This window comes from Ovis aries, chromosome 1 (assembly GCF_016772045.2).
Source record: "Ovis aries strain OAR_USU_Benz2616 breed Rambouillet chromosome 1, ARS-UI_Ramb_v3.0, whole genome shotgun sequence".
Lineage (NCBI taxonomy): Eukaryota > Metazoa > Chordata > Mammalia > Artiodactyla > Bovidae > Ovis > Ovis aries.
In genome coordinates, this window is record NC_056054.1 from 166,216,328 (window position 1) to 166,238,647 (window position 22,320).

The 22,320-nt window shown below is 37.6% G+C and overlaps 1 protein-coding gene across 50 annotated transcripts in view; it reads right to left on the bottom strand.

Moving 5' to 3' along the window:
* ABI3BP (ABI family member 3 binding protein) overlaps window positions 1-22,320 on the bottom strand; it is a 293,296-nt gene that overhangs the window by 140,368 nt on the left and 130,608 nt on the right. For all 50 annotated transcript variants that reach the window (XM_060416671.1, XM_012188960.4, XM_060416802.1 and 47 more), the window contains exons 7-14: window positions 15,442-15,490; window positions 14,428-14,499; window positions 13,798-13,890; window positions 5,958-6,035; window positions 4,039-4,113; window positions 3,214-3,288; window positions 2,309-2,380; window positions 1,768-1,842 (exon numbers count right to left, since the gene is read on the bottom strand). In XM_060416671.1, coding sequence (XP_060272654.1) covers window positions 1,768-1,842; window positions 2,309-2,380; window positions 3,214-3,288; window positions 4,039-4,113; window positions 5,958-6,035; window positions 13,798-13,890; window positions 14,428-14,499; window positions 15,442-15,490 — 589 coding nt within the window. The remainder of the gene's footprint in view (window positions 1-1,767; window positions 1,843-2,308; window positions 2,381-3,213; window positions 3,289-4,038; window positions 4,114-5,957; window positions 6,036-13,797; window positions 13,891-14,427; window positions 14,500-15,441; window positions 15,491-22,320) is intronic.

Consider the following 22,320-nt stretch of genomic DNA (forward strand, 5'->3'; position numbering starts at 1 on the left):
TTCTTTTATTGGGATTTCCAGGCTCATCTATCTGTATCCTCTTTGTAACTTCACAATCTTCACCTCCCAGCATATTCTCCCTATTCCCCAAAGCTCACTTCAATTCAGGCTTTATATATAATTCATATCCTAGGCATTAAAATCACAGAAGGGGTTTCCTAGAGGTTTTGGTCAGTTTGCTCTTAAATAATCATAGACACCAAATATATAGTGGCTGGTCAAGAGAAGCCCAGGAAAATCTATGTCCCCATGTTTATAACCTAAAAGTTAAGAGATAAAAGGGACCTAAGTGGTATATAGTTCAGTGGGCCCTAACAGTCCTCGGTTTGGTAGATGTGATGCTTGTATAGGATGGGGGATTGGGTGGGTGTCAGGTAAGCTCTGCCATAATGAAGCAGATAAACCAGCACACATGCCCGCAGATGAGCCTTGTTCCACAGTGTGCCGTGGGGGAGTATGAAACTCCACCCGATTTTATACTCAAGTAACCTAGGTTCTGAAGGTAGTCTTGCACCAACAGTTAGTAATTGCAGTAGAATTTTAAGGGCAGGGACATGGGGAATTAAGGCTTAGAAAGACCCAATTTAAGGCTTCTCTAGATTGGCTAACACCCACAGCCAACTTACAGATGTTTTCCCGCTTGGGAAACCTAGGGGAGACTGTAACAGACACACTTAGTTCATTTGATGCCATCTTTGTATCTTTTGCTAAGATGTGAATCCATTACGCTCATCAGAGAAAGATAATTTGACTAAGATCTATGTGTCCATAAGCCCATGCTCATCCTTTCTCAAACCAGTCACACGCTGAACTCCTTCCTGAAGAATATCACAGAATGGTGGTGTGTTTAATGTCATTACATGAATGTCTAACTACATTGCATGCTAGTTATAGGCGCTAAAAGAATCACAACCAGAAGGTTCACAAAATTAAAAATAAGTGAAACAAAGATCATGGAAGTAATCACACAAAGTGGTTTATGAGGCTTTCTTACACTTCTCACATGCTAAATAATTTCTTTGGTTGACTGCTAGACATCAAAGAAAAGGTGTAAAGGTAAAAATTTTTGAGAGAAAAAAATCTATTTTTTGGAAAGGAAAGCTATTTCCCTCAATCAGTTTTCGTGTTAGAACACAAAAATTCTCAGGAGAAAAAAGCCGATTGCTACAGTTTACAAAAGAGCGAACCAAGATCCAGAAAAGTAGAGAAAAATAGCTAAAATATGTGGTTGGTAGTAAAGCCAGGATTGGAACCAAGGTCCAGTATTAGTGTTAAGACCTGTGGTCTCTCCTCTAAATTACAATATGTTTACAGATTTTAGGACTCAGTAATAATATCTTGCATGTGGTAAACTCTCAAATGTTCACTGAATATTTTATTGAAAAAGAAGCAAATATCTACCTGAAATGAAATATTAAATTCATATTGTTAAATAAGACTACCATAGAGCTTATTTTTATTACTGTTCTCATGTCAGAAAAGAGATCTCTAGAAATTCAATGAGCCAACTTGCAGTTCATCTTCGAGTCAGACTTCTAACTATATATCCAGACATTAAAACACAGATCTTTAGAACAAATGCAAAAATATTTTGCTTTTGTATTGAGAAAAATGAAATTAATCTAAGCACCAAGAATAGATTATAGCTTTACCATTTACTACAAATATATGGATAATCAGTTAAAGAACCTATAGAAATAAAAATAAGAGAAGTTATTCAATACTGTTGCTCCAATCTATTAGAAAAAAAAAAAAGAATGTAATTACCAGTTTGAGGTGGTAGAATTTTGGAATCTTCAGATATTTTACTTGTAGGCACAATCCCTGGCTTTTCACGTGAAGCTACAGCAAAAAAAGAAATGGAATTCACTGAAAAATTTTTTTTGAGAGGATAGACAGAAATAGATTGCTTGTGTCGTTAAATGGCTACCAGTAGCCTGAAATAAAAAAACACACATTGATCCAACTAAACATCATTATATACCAGGAAGCAATCAATACACTACACTCATTCAGAGAGCATTTGAACAGGGACTAGATGGAGACCAGAGTTTGGTGTCATACTCTTAATGTTTCTAAGGACAGAAGACTAACAAAATTGGCTCTCTGGAATTAACAGACTAATAATTGTTATTGAATTTGTAGAAAAGTCAATCAGAGAAAAAAAAGTCAACCACTTGTTTGGCTGAGTCAGACTGAAATCATCAGCTCACTGAGGTTTGCACAGCTAGGATCCAGTAAATGTGTCCTACAGAATTAAGCAGTCACCACCCACAACTGAACAGCAGATTCAAGGTACTGTTATTACCCAAGGTGCCCCCAGGTTTCTCAAAAGGAAAAGGTGTTTTTGCCTGAGGAAATTCTGGAAGCCTTTTCGGAGCTGCAACAAAATACACAAGAGATGTTATGACTTGAAGTGCAAGTAAGAGAAAGATTTTTAAAATCTCAAGCTTGCAGAAACAAAAAACAATCACAAAAATGAAAATTACTCAGGAAAAGTAAGGGACTGTTAGTAGTACATATATTTATTTACTCCTATGTTTCAGTGATGGATTATATAAGACAGCTTTTTTCTATTTTTTATAATCAAGCTGCTAAATTTAAGGAGTTTGGGTTCTTCTTCTCATCTTTATTAAACTAGTGTTCTATTTTTTTTCAGCAATACATATATGTGCTTTCAGATATATTTTGTTTAAATTCAAATCAAACACATCTGAACTAGACAATGTTCCTCCAATAGATTTAAAAACAGAATTGCAGTAATTACATATCTTTATACTTAAGTTTCCCCAATAACTTCCTTGATATCACATTCAAATTCTAAGAAGCAGTCTATAGAAATATCGTAAATATATCTTCCCTTTCAAGAGAAACAGTTGAGTAAAAAGCTATTTTGGAAAAATACAGAAAATAATTTATCCAGTGACAGTGATTTTGAATTAAAACAGTCAAATATAATATCAAAATATGACTACTCCCAAGGAAAACAACCAAAGGATTTATATAGAGAATGACTAGTTAGTATCCTAAATTATAAAATAAAGAATTTATAGTATCTAAGGACCTGGCATTCAGGCATTTATTGTTCTATAAGCCATGTGTCCCTACTTTTCTGTGAGGAGATAAATTTGAATGAGTTAGCCTAAGGGTTTCTTTCAGGCATGCATAAAATTTCCAAGGAAATAATAAGCTGTAGTGTTTAATAATTTTTACCTAGAGTGCTCAGTGGCAATTCAAACCTAGGTATTAAAATAGTTTGTGATGTTCCGGGGGTCCTTCCCCTGAGAACTGCAATAAAGAAGAATTCAGTTAGAAACACCCTGAATCAGGATTTGACATTTTGACTTAACCGTATCATGTGAGGCATGCTCATAATGGAGGGTACATTGGACAGCTGATAGCTTTCATGGAAATAGCTGGCTTCCCCTGGAAAGTTTTTACACAGTTATATTAATTTGAAGGTCTACCTTTGAATGACCATGGTGTAACATGGAAGATCAACATCACAAGGACAGAACAATATATGTGCATGCTCTCCTTTTTAAAATGTTTTTTAAGGAGAAGAGAATAAAGCAACCTAGATTCTCTCAGGCCAATAAACAGCTAACTTGCATGACATGAAATTCTTAGTAAAAAGCATTACACTTTTGAGTAGTCTCCTTAAGTTTACTACACATAAGCCCAGGAAAAGCCAACTGAAATGGGAAGCACAGACACAGTCATGACTCTCACCCCTCCAAGTTTTGTGGATTAGAGGGCTGGCATCCTGGTTTTCTATGCCTCCCAAGAGGCTGGTAAAAAGGGTGTGCAGTTAGCATCTAACATCCAGAGCTGCCCAAAATATTAGTCACCAGGATCAAGGCATGTTGTTAACTCTTTAAGGGAACTGATCCAAGAAATAGGAAGATGTACTACTGCCTGTAAGGGAGGAAAGAAAGTGGGGAGGATAGGAAGCCAAGACACTGAGGTTATTTTTCTATGAGGGTTGGGGTGGTTTTTGTTTTTAAAGAAAAAAAAAAAAAAACTTCTGAGAATTACCCAGTGTTGTTTCTGAAATGTCTAGTGTACTAGACACAGTGGGCTTAGTGGTTCTTGGGACTGATTCAGGAGTCACTGGAAGGGAAAAAAGATGGCTTTACAAATTAAGATAAAATGAAACAACTCAGGACCATAAGGTACTGCTGTTGCCCTTTAGAATTAGAACCGACATGTATACAGACCAATTCTTTTCAAATTAATTATGGTAAGGGCTCCCTGGCTTGGCCTAGTGTCTGAACTGACACCTCCTTCCAACCATTCCCTTCTAGGTTTGTCCACTCTCCAGGTATTTCAAAAAGCACATGGAATTGACCCTCATGGAAGCAATTAACAGATTATTCATAATTTCTTGTGTGTCTTTTTTTCTCTTTATCTCCAGAACTTAGCACAAACTCTGGAGAATAATAAGCAAGCACATGATAAATATTTATTAAATGACTTAATAAATGGGCAGCTAAAAGAATGACCCAGGGCAAAAAGATTTATTTAGAACTATTACATTATAAGAATTCTCTTTTCCAAACTGCAGTGAACATGCAAAGCTTAGAAGAGGGTTGAAATTATAAGGATTCAAGTGCTAAGTCACAGAGTTATTTCAAGTGCTAGATCAAAGGCAAAGATGACCCTCAGGTAAATAGTTTTTGAGAAATAAGAACCAGGATCACTGAAATCTGGCATGAATTGTGAGCTACACAATTCCAGAATTTTGTAGGGTAAGGATATGAAATACAATAAAAGTGAATAATAAATTACAAAGTTTGTCTAAGCATTTCTGAAGTGGAAAGTCCCAAGGAAGTTTTGGCAGAGAACTAAGAAATCTATAGATGCCCTCATCATATACTACGCCAAGAGAAGCATCATTGGGAAAAGTCGACAGAATCTCCACTGGGTCATGCCTATCCTTTTTTTGGTATTTACCAATTAGACTGAAGTCAGAAAACTACCTAGGAATTTCATTCAAATGGATTACTCCAGCCTCAGATTATACCTTTCCTCCAATTTCTATGAAGGTAGGGAGGGGATGGAAGGTCCATCTCTCGCTTTCAGTCAGGACCAAATACTTCTTACTCTGTCAGAAATATTTCTACTTGAATAGGTTTATTGAAATCAGGTCATTCTATTTCCCCACCAATCTTTATCTTCTCTGTGTAAGTTATGAGTCAGAGTTTAGTACAAGGTAAATATCACTGATTTTTCAATTTACAGCAGTTTTATGTGAGTTTTTATGATTAAAAACTCACTTTAGATTGGAGTTGCTTTGCTAAATGAAGATTTAGGGGAATCCTTGCTAGGTATTTGTTTCACAGAGTCCTGAATGAGGTGGTATTGCTCTGGCAAAGACTCTGTAGTTCAGAGAACAGTGTTTTCCTGATGGGCTGGACTTGGGCAGTTTGTTCACAGAAAAAAATGCTGAATGTTAGTAATGGTTGATAAACTGGGGAAAATGCACATTGAATTTATTCTTTAAAGGATTTTAAAAATGAGCTATTCTGTATTTTCTTCATGAAGGTTGTTAATCTTCAAGAGCCATTTACTAAATTATTCCAGGGTACTTTCATAGAAACCAATCATTTGTGAAAGTGAAGAACTGAAAAATGCTCTCATATCTTCTTATAAATGGAAAGCGCCAAAACCATGGTATTACATCTTAGTATAAAAATATTTCAGAACGTTGAGGTAACAATTTTCACCTGGAGTGAATAATGTAGGTTCTATTGTTACAGATTTATTGTTCATTTTGCATCTGTTGTTTCCCTGAACATTAAAGACCCAGAGTCGCCTATTGTTGTGTGCTTATGATCAAAATAAACTTCCTACTGGCTCTTCACTGAAAAAAAAAAATACAGGCTTATCACTTAATATTTGAAAAAATATATTATGTATTTTCTCAAAGTTAATAAACATAGGGATCTCATTACCTGTTATGGGCAGCGCTGGAATTTTTTCTACCTCTGGTGTTTTAGACTCAGCAGGCAATGCCAAGGTTTCATTCTTAGCTAAAAAATCAGACAACAAACAATTTACCTCACTTCCTCATAACAGTGTCCAAATATACTTCCCTCAAAACAATCAACCAACAGACTATCTCAAGATTATTCTGCTTGTATTCCTTCCCACCAGGCAGTCAATACAATTACTGTGCATTTCTACCAGTGATTAGTATTAGTAGTGACAGTCTTCAGAATTCCTTCTCATTAACCTTAGGTAATACTTTAAGATCTAAGTTGGAACTGGAAGGAAGAAAAAAATGACAACCCAGTACTTGGCTAGCTCTCAAGTCATTCTGATTCATAAACAGTTTCTTGAAGACATAGGTTGTATAGCAAAATGCTCCCTGGAATTTTATACTCAATTACTACTATTTTTTTTAATCAATGAAAAGAAATTATCCATTATTATATATGGTAAAAATGTAATAGGTTATGGCAATAAAGTTTTAGAAAAACATAAATAATGTACATAGGAAACTAAGATATTTGAAGATATTTGTGGTTAAAAAATTACAAACGGTTATTTATTTGAGCCACATATTAACATAGATCTTTTCTTTGGGTCTTTGTGTAAAAAAATGAAATCTGGTTTTTTTTCTCTTCTGACAACTATTCAGGAAACGAAAGTACATTTCTGTGCCAGAGTTGCCCAATGATTAAGATATTCTCCATTTCAAAAAATGCATGTAGGATTAACTCGATTCATCTATTTGGCACACTGAATCAATGACCTACCTACAATATTTCAAAAGTCTGGTGGCCTGAAAGAATTCTTTTTTTTTTTTTTTTTTTAGATACACTGATCATGTCACCTTGAACTGGTTATAATCAGATGGGATTTTAAGTCTTAAGGCTACAAGGAACTCTTTGGGTTTCTCAACTTTGGCACCACTGACATTTGTGACTGTATGTTTTCTTTCTTTTTTTTTTTTATTATTATGGGGGCCTTTAGTGTGAAATGTAGGATATTCAACAGTATTTCTGGGCTTTATGCACTGGATTCCACAGCTGGACAACCAAAATGTCTCTACTGTGCTTACCTGCTCAGTGTCTGACTCTCTGCAACCCCAAGGACTGTAACCCACCAGGCTCCTCTGTCTGTGGGGATTCTCTAGGCAAGAATACTAAGGTGGGGTACTAGGCCCTCCTCCAGGGGATCTTCCCAACCCAACCCAGGGATTTAACCCAGGTCTCCTGCATTGCAGGCATATTCTTTACCATCTATGCCACCAGGGAAGTCCAAGAATACTGGACTTCCAGTAGCCCATTCCTTCTCCAGGGGAACTTTCTGACCCAGGAATCGAACCAGGGTCTCCCGCACTGCAGGAGGATTCTTCTCCATCTGAGCTACCTGGGAAGCCCAAAAATGTCTCTGCTGCTGCTGCTGCTAAGTTGCTTCACTCGTGTCCGACTCTGTGTGATCCCATAGACAGCAGCCCACCAGGCTCCGCCGTCCCTGGGATTCTCCAGGCAAGAACACTGGAGTGGGTTGCCATTTCCTTCTCCAATGTATGAAAGTGAAAAGTGAAAGTGAAGTCGCTCAGTCATATCTGACTCTTCGTGACCCCGTGGACTGCAGCCTACCAGGCTCCTCCGTGGGATTTTCCAGGCAAGACTACTGGAGCTGGTTGCCATTGCCTTCTCCGAAAAATGTCTCTAGACACTGTCAAATATCCCAGAGGGGGAAGAAGGGGAAAGTGAAAGTGAAGTCGCTCAGTCGTGTCTGACTCTGTGTGACCCCGTGGACTATAGCCTACCAGGCTACTCCGACCGTGGGATTCTCCAGGCCAAGAATATTGGAGTCGGTTGCCAGAAGAAGGGGGAGGGGGAGATAAAATTTCCCTCTGTTGAAAACTACTGATCTAATCTGTTCTCTCAAAGTTCTTTAAGGATGCAAATTTTGTAACTTCCTCCTGCAGTTTACATCAGACATAAAGATCATTTTCTTCTTTTCAGTGAACATGGGCACAAAATACTTATTTTCTGATGATCTTAAAGACAGTTATAAAGTCATGCCTTTCACAAAGACCATGGAAGCAAATCAATTTTCAGTCTGTATCATGAAGCATACAATAGATTCCTAGAGTTTATGATTTTCAGGAGTGATTTAAACTGCTAGAAACAGGTGTCACAAGTGCTAGTATCCTCGCCCTAGCTATCCATCGAGTGTGCATTCTCTTTCTGTGCACATGAAGCTGTACAACATGTTTATACAACATGTTTATACAGCAGAAACGTTTAATACCATTGTTCAATTAGTGTAGCAGGGCATAACAAGAAGGGACTTTTTCTGGAATAACTAGAAAACTAAACAGATTCAGCATAATTTTATGATAAATCCTTTTTAGCTTTCTAAATCTCATCAACGTTTCTTTCCTGCTTCTTTTGTAGTCAGAACTTTGGTTTAGAACCACTGTGATTGCTGGCACAGGAAAAACCTTCAGATTACAATTTTTTTAATTTATTTTTTAATTGAAGGTAAATTACAATGTTGTATTTTCTGCTGTACAATGATGCAAATCAGCTATAATTACACATATATCCCCTCCCTCTTGAGTCCAAACATTGATGAGCTCTAGTTCTGTTATTTTCAGCATGTAAGAAAGGAAGGTTCTTTTTTTTTAATGTAAGATTATAAGATTTATCTTTAATGTTCTTCTTTTTCAGTGTCATTTTCTCCTTCAGGATGATTTTTGGTAATCCTTTCTTTCTCGTGTAATATCCTATGCTCTTGGTGATTCTTTAGCTAACTAGGACTATGCATTTATTTATTAAAAAAAAATTATTTATTTTAACCTCCAGATCCCAGATTTTCAGGCAATGCTCTGAACTGCTTTGTTTTAGCTTTTTATGCATGCTGTTACAGGGCAATTACATTAAACTAAAATTAGACTGTTGATGAAGAAAAATGGATAACTAGCATATTCAAAAGCAGAAAGTTCCGTCTAGTCAAGGCTATGGTTTTTCCAGTGGTCATGTATGGATGTGAGAGTTGGACTGTGAAGAAGGCTGAGCACTGAAGAATTGATGCTTTTGGACTGTGGTGTTGGAAAAGACTCTTGAGAGTCCCTTGGACTGCAAGGAGATCCAACCAGTCCATTCTGAAGGAGATCAGCCCTGGGTGTTCTTTGGAGGGAATGATGCTAAAGCTGAAACTCCAGTACTTTGGCCACCTCATGCGAAGAGTTGACTCATTGGAAAAGACTTTGATGCTGGGAGGGATTGGGGGCAGGAGGAGAAGGGGACGACAGAGGATGAGATGGCTGGATGGCATCACTGACTCGATGGACATCAGTTTGAGCGAACTCCGGGAGATGGTGATGGACAGGGAGGCCAGGCATGCTTCGGTTCATAGGGTCGCAAAGAGTTGGACACGACTGAGTGATTGAACTGAACTGAACTGTTTGTATTCTCTACACATCGCTAATTCCTTACAGAGGCATGTGTGCGTGTGCTCGGTCATCTCTCACTCTTTGCAACCCCGTAGACTGCAGCCCGCCAGGCTCCTCTGTCCATGGGATTCTCCAGGCAAGAATACCAGAGTGGGCTGCCATTTCCTCCTCCAGGGGATCTTCCCAACCCAGGGAATGAACCCATGTCTCTTGCATCTACTGCATTGGGAGGTAGATTCTTTACCCACTGCATCACCTGGGAATATCGTATTTCTAAATATGGGACTTCAGACATAAGAGAAATTGGTTGAAGGGGAAGATACTTGAATGGAGACTCTTTATGACTCCTATCAAGCCATGAGTATTCACCCACACTATGCATGTACAACCAGTCTTGGCAACAGCAGAGCAAAAATGCATGAGAGCATGGCCTAAAACCCAGGAAATTCCTTTTCCTCTCTGATTCTTCTGTATCTTTTTTCAACACAGTTGGCTTCTTTCATTCTTGGCAAGCTAAGTCTTGGTTTTGACAAACCGTTTTTATGTCCCTGGGAAGTATGTATATCACTAGTTTTTATTTCTCTCATTATCCACATCATGTATTCTCAGAACAAAAGCTATTAATTTCTTGATGTCCCGTGTTGGGATCTGCTGGAATGAGGATATTATTTTTAGGATTTGCCCCTCACACAGTACGACTTTTCTGAATGACAGTGATAAATAATCAGGAAAATTTATTTCTCCCTCATTGGTATAAAGAAATGTTTATGCTCACTCTTCATAAAAAAAAAAAAAACCCAGTAAATCTAAAATGTTATTTGTGAACATAGTCTAAGATGGTACATTTGATGGATTTATTGGAAATTTTCAAACATATTGCCTATCAGTCTCTTCAATGTGTCAAAAATTTGCCATGCATTAAAGATAGTTGTTTCCCTAGAAATAAGTCCAGGTTCAGTGCATGATACTGGATGCTTGGGGCTGGTGCACTGAGATGACCCAGAAGGATGGTACAGGGAGGGAGGAGGGAGGGGGGTTCAGGATGGGGAACCCGTGTATACCTGTGGCAGATACATGTTGATGTATGGCAAAACCAATACAATATTGTAAAGTAATTAACCTAAAATTAAATTAAATTAATTTATACTAAAAAAAGTTTTAAAAGGCATTTTCTATTTGCATAGAATTTTCTCCACTAAAATCACACTTAATCCTGAAGCCTTGGCGATTTCTATCAGAATAAAAAAAGCAAACAACAAAGCAAACCAAAGAATCAAATATTTAATTCTCTAAATTAGAGAAAACAAAATACTGAACTGATATTAAGGTAGCAGGTGGAAATTTGCAAAAAAAAAAACATTAGGAGATAGATATTATCAAAACTAAGAACTAAAATACCTCCCAGTTCAAAAATGACAGCAGTAAGTAGTCTGGGAAAAAATTCTGTTCACTTTCAGTCTCCTTCACAAATCCTGATTTTTGTATTTTGATGAACAGGTTAGGGGCTGAATCAGTAAGAAATCAGTCAGCTCCTTCCTTTTCTTTTCCTTCTAAACAAATCTTCCCCAGGCACAGGGCTAAGTACATAGGCTCTGGGTAGAGAACTGGTGAGTGCCAGAGTCCTGAGCTCTGGTTCTAAACACAGGTTCACTGAGGGAATTTATTTTGGAATCCTCTTGGCTTTAGCACAGCATTTGTGAGGATGTGGAGTTGAGTCTCAGGTTTTACAGCTAATCAGGAGGTGATCAAGTCTGATGTACAAATTAAAGAAAGGAAGCCTAGAATTGCTCATCTACATTCTTCTAAGTAACTCACCATAAGACTAACAGATATGAATATTTTTACAGTAAAAATGTAAGGACTGCACAAAATCACAAAGATCTATTAGCAAATATATTTACATCTTAATAAAATGGTTATGCATCAATTCTGAAAAATTTTCTAAAATTATAAGAGTAATAGTCCTCCGATTAATCCTCTCTACTCACTTAAGGCTTTGATCCTCTTTCTACCAGGAAATTCTCAAATTATAGCTAAGGAGAACTTAAGAGTCTGCCTTTGAAAACTGTTACAGTCTGATTGCCTCACATCAAATAAGTGAATAGGTCAAACCTCTAGTGAGGGAGGAGAAATTAAGTCTGAGGTCCCTGCATGGGTAGATACCATGTCTGTGTAAATCACCATTATGTCTCCTCCCCTGCCACTTGTAGTTCTGGCATCAAGTAATCTTTACTAAATATTTGCTGAAGAAACGTTACTAAACAGGGGCTTGGACCTGTTTCAAACTCGTAATATGTGAAGATTCAATTATAACAAGTGTTAAAGTTCTTAGCTAGTTCAAGGAGAATATTCTACATTTTGAAGTCTTATTCAATTTCTACTACATCATGCCATAGTCCTCCATATTTATCAGTGGCCCAGGACATTTACCAGAGACACATTTTCCAGAGACTTTAGAGGTTCTCAAATTGTGGTTTCCAGACCAGCAGCATCAGTATCACCTGGGTACTAGGCAGAAATGCAAATTCTCAGGTGTCACCCCAGAAACAACTGAATCATTGGTCTGAATTCTCTCCATAGCAGAGGATCTTAACCTTAATGAAGTATGGTGAGTCCCAGCAGTGTAACAAACCCACCAGGGCTTCTCATGTTTCATCAGGGTTGAGATCCTCTGCTATAGAGAGAATTCAGACCAATGTGATACTCAAATGCAGCAACTAGCTTAGCCCACTGGCTGCTCCAACTATTTCCTGGGTGCCCTTTAAAGGAGTTTTGCTGTTTTTTTTGTTTTATGTTTTTTAAACACTAAAATCATATCAGGTTTTATCTGTGTGTGTGTGTGTTGAGTCATATGAGTTGTGTCCAACTCTGCAACCCTATGGACTGTAGCCCACTTAGGGGGCTCCTCTGTCCATGGGATTCTCCAGGCAAATATATTGGAGTGAGTTGCCATGCCTTTCACCAGGGGATCTTCCCGACCCAGGGATCGAACATGCATCTTATACATCTCCTGCATTGACAGGCAGGTTCTTTACCAATAGTGCCACCTGGGAAACCCTCAGGTTCTTTCTAGAAGTAGGAAACAGCATCAATCTCAAGTAAATAATAATTCAAACAAACCTGACCTTTACCTCAGTTCCCACTGAAAATATCTAGCGGTCCCTTGATAGTACAGTATGATAAATATAATTTACTATATAAATGTGTATATTTTGGATAATTGGATCAATATTCACTCTTCCTTCAAAAATATAAAGTAACTATTTCCCTATAGAATGTGATTTATTTGAATACCTCCAACACTCCATCCTGTCTACTCTTTACTTCTTTTTCCAATTTTTTCATTATGGTGAAAGATACATAACAAAAATCTTAACCATTTTTCAAGTATACAGTTCAACAGTATTAAATACATTTGCAATGTTGTACAACTATCACCACCATCCATGTCCAGAACTCTCCTTATCTTGTAACACTGAAACTCGGCACCATTAAACATTAATTCTTCATTCTTCTCCTCCTCCAGTCTCTGGAAGCCACCATTCTACTCTCTGTCTCTATGAATCTCTCTACTCTAGGTATCTCAAATAAGGTATCTCAAATAACAGTCTTTTGTCTTTTGTGACTTCTAATCACTTAGCATCATATTCTTAAGGTCCATTTATACTATAGTAAATGTCAGAATTTCCTTCCCTTTTAAGACTGAATAATTATCCATGGTGTGTATGCGTGTGTATATACACACATATATACACACGCATACATACATATACACACCACATTTTGCTTATCCATTCATCTGTTGATGGACACGTGAATTTTTTCCACATTTTAGCTATTGTGAATAATGCGGCTGTGAATATGAATGTACAAATATCTTTTTAAGACTGCTCCCAATCCTTTTGGTTGTATAACCAGAAGTGAAATTGCTGGGTCAGGTAGTTTGATCCTTGATGCTCAGATGGTAAAGCCTGCAATGTGGGAGACCCAGGTTCACATTCAATCCCTGGATCAGAAAGAGCCCCGGGAGAAGGGAATGACTACCCACTCCACTATTCTTGCCTGGAGAATTCTATGGACAGAGGAACCTGGCGGGTTACTGTCCGTGGGGTCTCAAAGAGTCAGACAAAACTGAGCGACTAACACTTTCCCTTTCTTTCATGGTAATTTTATTTTTAATTTTTTGAGGAATGGACATAAACCGTTTTCCACGGCAGTTGTATAGTCTTTTATTCCTATTCACATGTACATGCTTGTCCCTTACTTTTCCCTTCGAGATCTTCAAAGAGCTCATTGGCTAGATCCCTTGGACATCCTAGGAATATCAGTGCTAATATCGTCACTGCAAAGTTCACATATAAATCTTGGCCGCTTACCTAACTGTGTCTTGATTGCCTCTGAAATCTCGAACATTATGGAAGTGGGAAGTTTTACGGTGGTTTCATTAAGGCCTGGGATAACAAGGTGGACTGCAAGAAAACAGATGTAATAAAAGAAAATGCATCCTGAAACAAAGCTCAGAGCATTGGAACCATAACACTTAGAGCTTATTTTGCTTAGTCAATTTCAACCCAAAGTTTAAAAATCTGGGAAAAAATATGACAGTACATTTTAAACATAATCTTTTTTCATATTCAGAACTGAACAACCAAAATAATGTGACTTAATTCACAGACTTAAAAATTGTAGAATGGCTCCTTAAGTTTAAAAACACTGTTACCAATAATAACTTTTAAAAGAGTTATGCAATATGACAAAAACTCTCTCACAACTTCAACAGGTAGGCAGGTAGGAGGGGAGCCAATAGGTACAGTCTGGAGTTGTTTCCGTAACACTGCGGGATCCTAGCCTGGAATGGACACAAGCCAGGATGCTAAACAATGAAAGGAAATGAACCAACATCAATTTAACAGACCTGCACACAGTGCAAAATTCTATAACAGCCTTGTTATCAAAACAAGAGTCTGATTTGCTTAATGTAGATGTAGATTTCAAGACAGACTCACCCACTATTGTTCCTCCATAGGGGGTCTTATCTGGAGATTTAGTTGAGGCCCTGTGTGTAACATTCTGAATCACTGTTGAAAGACCAAAAGATAATAGCGTGAATGGAAAAAAACAAACAAACAAACAAAAATCAGTCAAGAAGCAGAATGAAGCTAATAATGTAAAGCCATCTGCACTGGAGAAATCTGATCCTCTTTTAATTAATAGAAAGGAACTCACTGGGCTGGCTACACAAACAACAAAAGAGCTAGAAGGCACGTTCTAACACCTATGCCTTTAAGTAGAGAAAATGTTCCATTCTAATTAGCTTAAAATTTCCTTTCTCAGCTCTACTCCCTGCAGCCTACCCAAGTTAAATAACTTGCACAAAATGAGGCAATGACACACTCAGTAAATAAAATGAATTAGAAAATGTATATCCTTAAAGCAAAGACTTAAAGTCCAATACTAACTGACCGCATTTTGAAAATACACTTGAGGCATTGTGTTTTGTTAAAAATGAGTTAGTATTTTAAGTGCCCAATCTCTTCCACCACAAAACTTTCTGGAAATAATTGAATCTTAAAAAATTTGAAAGACTGAAAGTCAAAACAAAAATGACTAGATTATGAAATAAGACATAACTCTTGAAACCTGGATTTCTTTACAGTCCTTAAAGAGAGCTCTAAATCATATTTATCATTTCATTAATCCAAAATATCCTATTAATGACTTCCTACATCTAAATGATGTTAATCCTGAAGAAAGCCACATATATTTAATTGGTTTTTTAAAATTTAATACTTGCTAGGGTTGTTCTTTCTCCAGATGCTCAACCAATATGCCTTGCCAAGACTTGGCCTATTTGTAGAGTCAAAATTATCTGTTAACTTCTAATTTACTAGTGCAATTATTTTTCAAAAAAATAAGCATAAATATTTTTTAAAAAAATATGTGTTATGTTTAATTATCTCAGTTTAAAAAGCATATTAAAATAGTTCTAAGCATATATCCAGAGCAGACATGCAAATTACCTTGCTTGATGATTGTTACTGGGATTAGCTTTCTTGGGACATATGCTGGCTGAAAAGAGGAAGAGATACAGCTTTTGAGTTATGGTTAACTTAAAAAATAATTTAAAAACTGGAAGTAGTCCTTTCTTGCCTTCTGTGAAGCTCTCCATGACACTGGTTCAATGGTTGCTGGAAAGAACTTCAGTACATATATCTGCCTCTGTTTTATTGCTTTCACTTGTTTTTTTCCCATAAATGTCCAAAGATTTGACAGAAGCAGTTCCTTCAAAATTCCGATTAGTTTAGTTTACTTAGAAACTGCAGTGGAAAGAAGTAAAATCCTCTGGATTGAATCCCTAGTGTATTTTCACTTAATTGGAACCAGTGAACCAGTCAAATTCTGTCTTTACATTCCCTCTCAAAATAGGATTTTAAGCTACACATTCTTTTAAAACCAATCAGAATAGCATTGAAACATATATATTATCATATGTAAAATGGATGCCCAGTGCAGGTTCCATGCCTAAAGCAGGGCATCCAAAGCCAGTGCCCTGGGACAACCCAGAGGGACGGGGTGAGGAGAGAGGAGGGAGGGGGTTCAGGATGGGGGAGACACATGTACACCTGCGGCCGATTCATGCTGATGTGTGGCAAAAACCATCACCACATTGTAAAGTAATTATCTTCCAATTAAACAAATAAATAAATTTTAAAAACCAATCCGACAATTGTTACAGGGTGTCTCACTGCTGCTTCAGACACTCAACCACTGTGAACTCCTGAGGCTACGCTTCGCCTTGCCCAGGAAGGCAGAGCTGGGACTCAGATCCAGACATTCCCACTTCCAAAGCCTGAAGTTTTAACAACTGTGTATGTATTTATGCCCAGAGGACCTCAGAATTGGAAGGGCAGGTCTCAGAGGACTGTGACTTCTCCCTTCTTCCAACTTCCCGCAGATGTCCCACAGTAAGTTTGGATGTCACGGAGAGAGCGACTTGAACTAGGGGCATGTTTAGTGTTAACCTTACAGTGGAGTCCTCACTGGGGATAGTGAGCCAAGGATAAGACAGCCAAGAGGGAGGCATGAAACAGCATGAGAGAACAACAGGAAATATTCAGAGCAGAATTAGACTGAGGTAAAGAGGTAAGTCTGAGCCGTCTTTGGTGGCTCAGAGGATAAAGCGTCTGCCTGCAATGCAGGAGACCTGGGTTCGATCCCTGGGTTGGGAAGATCCCCTGGAGAAGGAAATGGCAACTCACTTCAATATTCTTGCCTGGAGAATCTCATGGACAGAGGGGCCTGGCGGGCTATAGTCCATGGGGTCGCAAAGAGTCGGACACGACTGAGCGACTTCACTTGACTTAAGGGGTAAGTAAGCATGACGCTGATTTTCTGAAGCTTGGTTTAACCTGGATGCATGGTTCAGATATTCCCGGTACTAGACCTGCTGATGATCCAGGATGTAGTGAATGAGATACTTAACCACACCGGTGTTTAAAGTTGTGAGAAAAGAAGATTTGTTCACATGCTCCCATTCTGATCAACAATATACCCATAACAAAGAAGGGCCACAATACCACGCTTCCTGTTGGCTATTTTCTTCTTGTATTAAAGTCCTTACGTTTAAAAAACACAGAAAATAAAAGTTTAGTCTTAACTATTTTCAAAAGAAGCATCTATATTTCTTGCATTGTATTTGGACTCATTGCTGTAGGGCAAATGCTTGTGTTGCCCCACAAACTTGTATGTTGAAACTTAATCCCCAGTGTGATGGCATTTGGAGGTGGGGCCTTTGGAAGTAAATAACTCATGTGGGTGGAGACCCAATGAATGGGATTAGTGCTCTTATGAAAGAGAACGGAAAACTCCCTCCACCCTTCTGCCATGTGAGATAGTTGTGAGCCAGAAGTGAGCTCTCCCCAGACACTGAATCTGCCAGTGCCTTAACACTGACTTCCCAGGCTCCATAACTGTGAGAACTAATTCATTGTTTAAGCCATCCATCCAGTCTTCGGTATTTTTGCTATAGCAGCCCTGATGAACTAAGACATCCAGTAATTTCCTACTTAGCAATCTAGCCTAAGGAAGTGGTAGAAGAGAGTGTCATCATTTTGTGTAACAGTGTTTATCACCACAATGTGAAACAATCTCATCATTCCAAAGCAGAGGTTTTGTTAAATAAATTATGGTTAAAATTTCTGACATTTATTTAACAATGTGGGAAGTACGTATAGTATAAAATATAAAGGATACAAATTTATATTTATATTATAACCTAAAAACAATATATGTATAGACAAAAGACCAAAAGGAAATATATCATAGTCGTTTGCTAAATGGTAGTAATTTCTTATAATCTGATATTTTATCTTATGTACCTTTCTCTATTTTCCAAGTTCCTTATAGGGGTGAATTACACTTATAACCAGGAAAAGCTATTATAACCAGCAGTCTATTAAGCTTCTGTAATGCATAGCTCAGACACTATTGGTCAACTGAGGAATGATGTAAATATAATTTATACACAACTTTGCCCAAGCAAGGGAAGAGGAACAGCAGGAACACAAGTATAGCCATCAGTAGGAAAGAAAAAAAAAAAAAAAAGGTTCACCTTTGACGTCATACTGGCAGAGAACCTCTTGGCTTTATCATAAGAAAATTAAATAAGTGCAGTTGCCCGCAGGATCCTTCTTCCCCAGGCCCATGACCCTGTCTTGATGTGTCCACCTTACCTCCTTCACCTGTCCTGCTTTATGAAGGGGTTGCCATCCATAGTCTCTATCATTCCTGAGCATTTAAATCCTTTCTGCGGCAAACTCCAGTTTCATGGGAGATGTGTGCCAGGGGAGCCACAGTATTGTTCCAGGTGCTACTAATTTTTTTTTTTTTTTTTTTGATAGAGCTGTGGCTACAGTTCCAAAGATTTTTTGAATGGCTGGTTCTCTTTTTGCCTCATGAATCTTGCCGTTTAGCGTATGTTTTGCAGAGTGTGAAGTGTTCAGAGACACATCACATTATAGCAGAAACACCTATGCGTTGCTGTGTGGGTGGCATTATCCCAGAATGTATTTTCTTTGCTGTGGATGATTTATTTCAAGGAAGTTTTTGACAAAAAGAGTTAGAAAAATATTTCAATCTTGACATAATGGAACAGTTTCTGTTTGGGTTCTTATCTGAATACAGACTAGTCCTCTATTAAGATGATGACAAGACTATATCTGTGCTGCCAGAAAATAAGGAAATCATTTAGTTGCAGAATCCAATTCTTTCTAGACCTTATAATTATTCTCTTGCCTAATTAGCAATCCAAAGATGCACCAAGACTAATGAGCAAGTACTAACTCCCTCTCTGTAAGAAGGTTTTTTTTAATTGAAATATAGTTAATTTTACAATGTTGTATTAGTTTCAGGTGTATAGTAAAGTGATTCACATTATATCTATAAGAATATATATATAAACACACATTTTATTTTAGGTTCTTTTCCTTTATAGATTATTATATATCACTATATATATTTCCTATGCTAGAGGAATAGGAATTATTAATATATTTCCCTGTGCTAGACAGGTTCTTGTTGGTTATCTATTTTTATATATGTTTATATAAAACATATTTTTATATAAAACATATATATTTTAATATATTTTATATATAACATATATATTTTTCTATATGTTAATGGCAAACTCCCTCTAATTTTTCTCTCTCCTCTCCTTTCCCCTTTGATAACCATAAATTTGTGTTCTATGTCTGCAGGTCTATTTCTGTTTTGTGTATCATTTCATTTGTATCATTTTTTTAGATTCCACATATAAGCGATATCAGATGATATTTGTCTGGCTTACTGCACTTCACGTGTGTGTGCTCAGTCATGTCTAACTCTTTACAACCCTGTGGACTGTGGCCTTGCCAGGCTCCTTGAATTTTCCTGGCAAGAATTCTGGAGTGGGTTGCCATTCCCTTCCCCAGCGGCTTTTCCCAACCCAGGAATGAACCTGGATTTCTTGCATTGCAGGCCAATTGTTTACCATTTGAGACACAAGGAAAGCCCTAAGGAAATTCACTTTTACTACTTTTCAGGGGACATTGAATCTTATGGGAAGAGGATGCTGAAGTGGTAAAAGGCAATGTCCCTGATGGTCCATCCAGCTCCCTTTTCAGTTCTGGTTAGGGAAAACCCACTCAAATCTAGCAATGACCACAGCAGCAGTAACCAAACACTGTGGGGGAGTTTAGATTCACTCTGCATTGCATTACCTTTCCCCTGATATTATTTTTAAAAAATTAAATTTAAGAAAAGTAATGATAACACCAGGATGCTATTCTTTGTGAGTTACTCTTTATAGGTTTGTCCATTTGGTATCTTTGTGATATCAGCATATCCACTGTTGATTTAACTTTTTCATTAGGCCCCAGGGAGTGGCTAAGGGTTGCTTAAAATCAAATTTCAATGACTCAAGATCTAAACCACATGAGAAGAATTTGGGCCTGTTACATCCTGGTTTTAATCCATTTTTAGGATGTCCTGATGAAAGTTATGAAAGATACTGATTCAATCTAACAGCTGACTAAAGGTGAATCTAACATCCTTTTTGTGACAATTGCCGTATTCCTGGCCAGCTAGGGAGGAATCAGATATCCACCCGTGGTCATATTGGTGGTGTAGATACGAAGCTTTTAAGTTTCTGCTTAGGTCAATGATTGCTAGGAATGGAAAGACATATATGTATTCACTGCACAGAGTCTTCAGGTGTGTGGGGGAGAGACCAGACTATATTTCTCCTTATTTACTCAGCTACTAACTGTTACACGTTAAAAACTGATACTGCTTCTCTTTTTGCCAATGATAGACATGGCCTTTTTAAAAGACAGGTAGACCTCTGATGGGAAGGATGAAAATAGATGTCTATTTTAGGGGAATTTTGATTCTCAGGAGATTTGGATTAATTCAGTAATTAAATTTTAAAACACCTGTTAATAAATGGTATGTACTTCAGAAATTCATTGTTTGGCTAGTGAACCAGTCAGATGACTAAGTTTTTAAAAACTTATTTAATAATATATTAAAGCTAGCCATCATTCCTTTATATTTTTTATATAATAAAGCCTAATGAACTTATTTACAAAACAGTCTTACAGATATGGAAAAAAAATCTTATGTTACCAAAAAGGAAACACAAGGGGGAGGGATAAATCAGGAGCTTGGGATTAACACACACACACTACTGTATATAATACAGATAACCAAGGTCGTACTGTATAGCACAGGGAACTCTGTTCAGTATTCTGTAATAACTTACATGAGAAAAGAATCTGAAAAAGAATGAATGAGTGTATATGTATGACTGAATCACTTTGCTGTACACCTGAAACTATTAAAAGCACAGCATTATAAATCAATAATAATCCAATAAAATTTAAAAAAAAGACAGATAGTAGACATGAGATTTAACCTTGATAAAAACAGGGTTCTTGCTTCCCAATATGAAGAAAATAGCCCAATCATCATCTGTTTTTTGTACATGGATCTCGAGTAATACAACTTACATAGGAAGAATTAGGGCTTTGTTTATGCATCCATCTTTTCTCTCATTTTTCTAGAGATGGAGGCAGGGGTGATATTGAAAGTATTTAACAAGCAGTATAAGTATTTAACAAGCAGTATAACAAAGCTATAACAAAAGCACTAACCAATTAGAAGAGACCCCTGCTAAATGTCCTCTGGCACAAATGTACTGAGAGTTGCCTGCAGAACACATGCTTAGATACATGAGTTACTGTACATACTGTAACAAGATGCTTAAGGTGGGGCTGTATTTGGGAGTTCCCTGGTGGTACAGTAGTTAGGGCATGGTGCTTTCACTGCATGGCCCCATGTTCAATCTCTGTTTGGAGAACTAAGAGCCTACAAGCCACATGGCACAGCTGAGCGGGCAGAAGTTAAGATGGGGCTGTGTTTAATATTCAGATTTTAATCTGAATATTATTTGTCTCTTAAAAGGGATCGCCTCAAGTTCAAATTGCTTTTTCTATTGCCAATCTCTTTTCAGAAGGTGTGAAGTTTTTGCTGTGCTTAAGTTTTAGGTGTAAGCATGCATATATGAATAAAAACATTTTTCAACATGTCTTAAAACTCTAGAATTAATTCCATATCTGTTGAAATACTGCCTTCTTTCTGCGACCCTATGGACTGCAGCCCTCCAGGCTGCTCTGTCCATGGGATTCTCTAGGCAAGAATATGGAGTGGTTTGTCATGCCCCCTGCAGGGGATCTTCCTGACCCAGGGACTGAACCCTCCTCACTTACGTCTTCTGCACTGGCAGTATGTTCTTCACCAGTAGTGCCACCTGGGAAGCCCCCAGATACATACCTCTATAAAGTATCAAATCAACTTTCAGGATCAATTCTAAGTGGTCACATGAGATGGTCAAAGGCTATCCCAAGTGGTTCTTTTACAACTTTCCCATGTTCCAGAGCTACCCAAAGGCACAGAGGGAAGTTTGTGAAACATTTTTTCGTGCTATCCAGACTGTAGCAATGAAGAAAGCCTCACAGAGAATCCTTAAAATATCTTTTTAATTAGTTTGGGTTTTCCTTCGGAAATACCCAAGAGTTTCAAACCACAGCTCGTTAGAGCTGGCTAGAGTTGGGGGTACTCCGCCTCACAGCTTGAAGTGATCAAATATCTGGCTCTGTGTCATAGATGCAGGAAATTTCTTCCTGGACCTTCTTGTCATGGCTATTTATGATGTGGAAAAGATATAAAATTTCTTGGGAATAAAACGTCAATCATCTTTCCCAATCTTGCTGAGTAACTAACCCTAAATGAAATATTCTGCCAAAAGAAACACGAATCTTTGGGACATGATTGCTGTGAAGACGGAATGAAAGAAACAA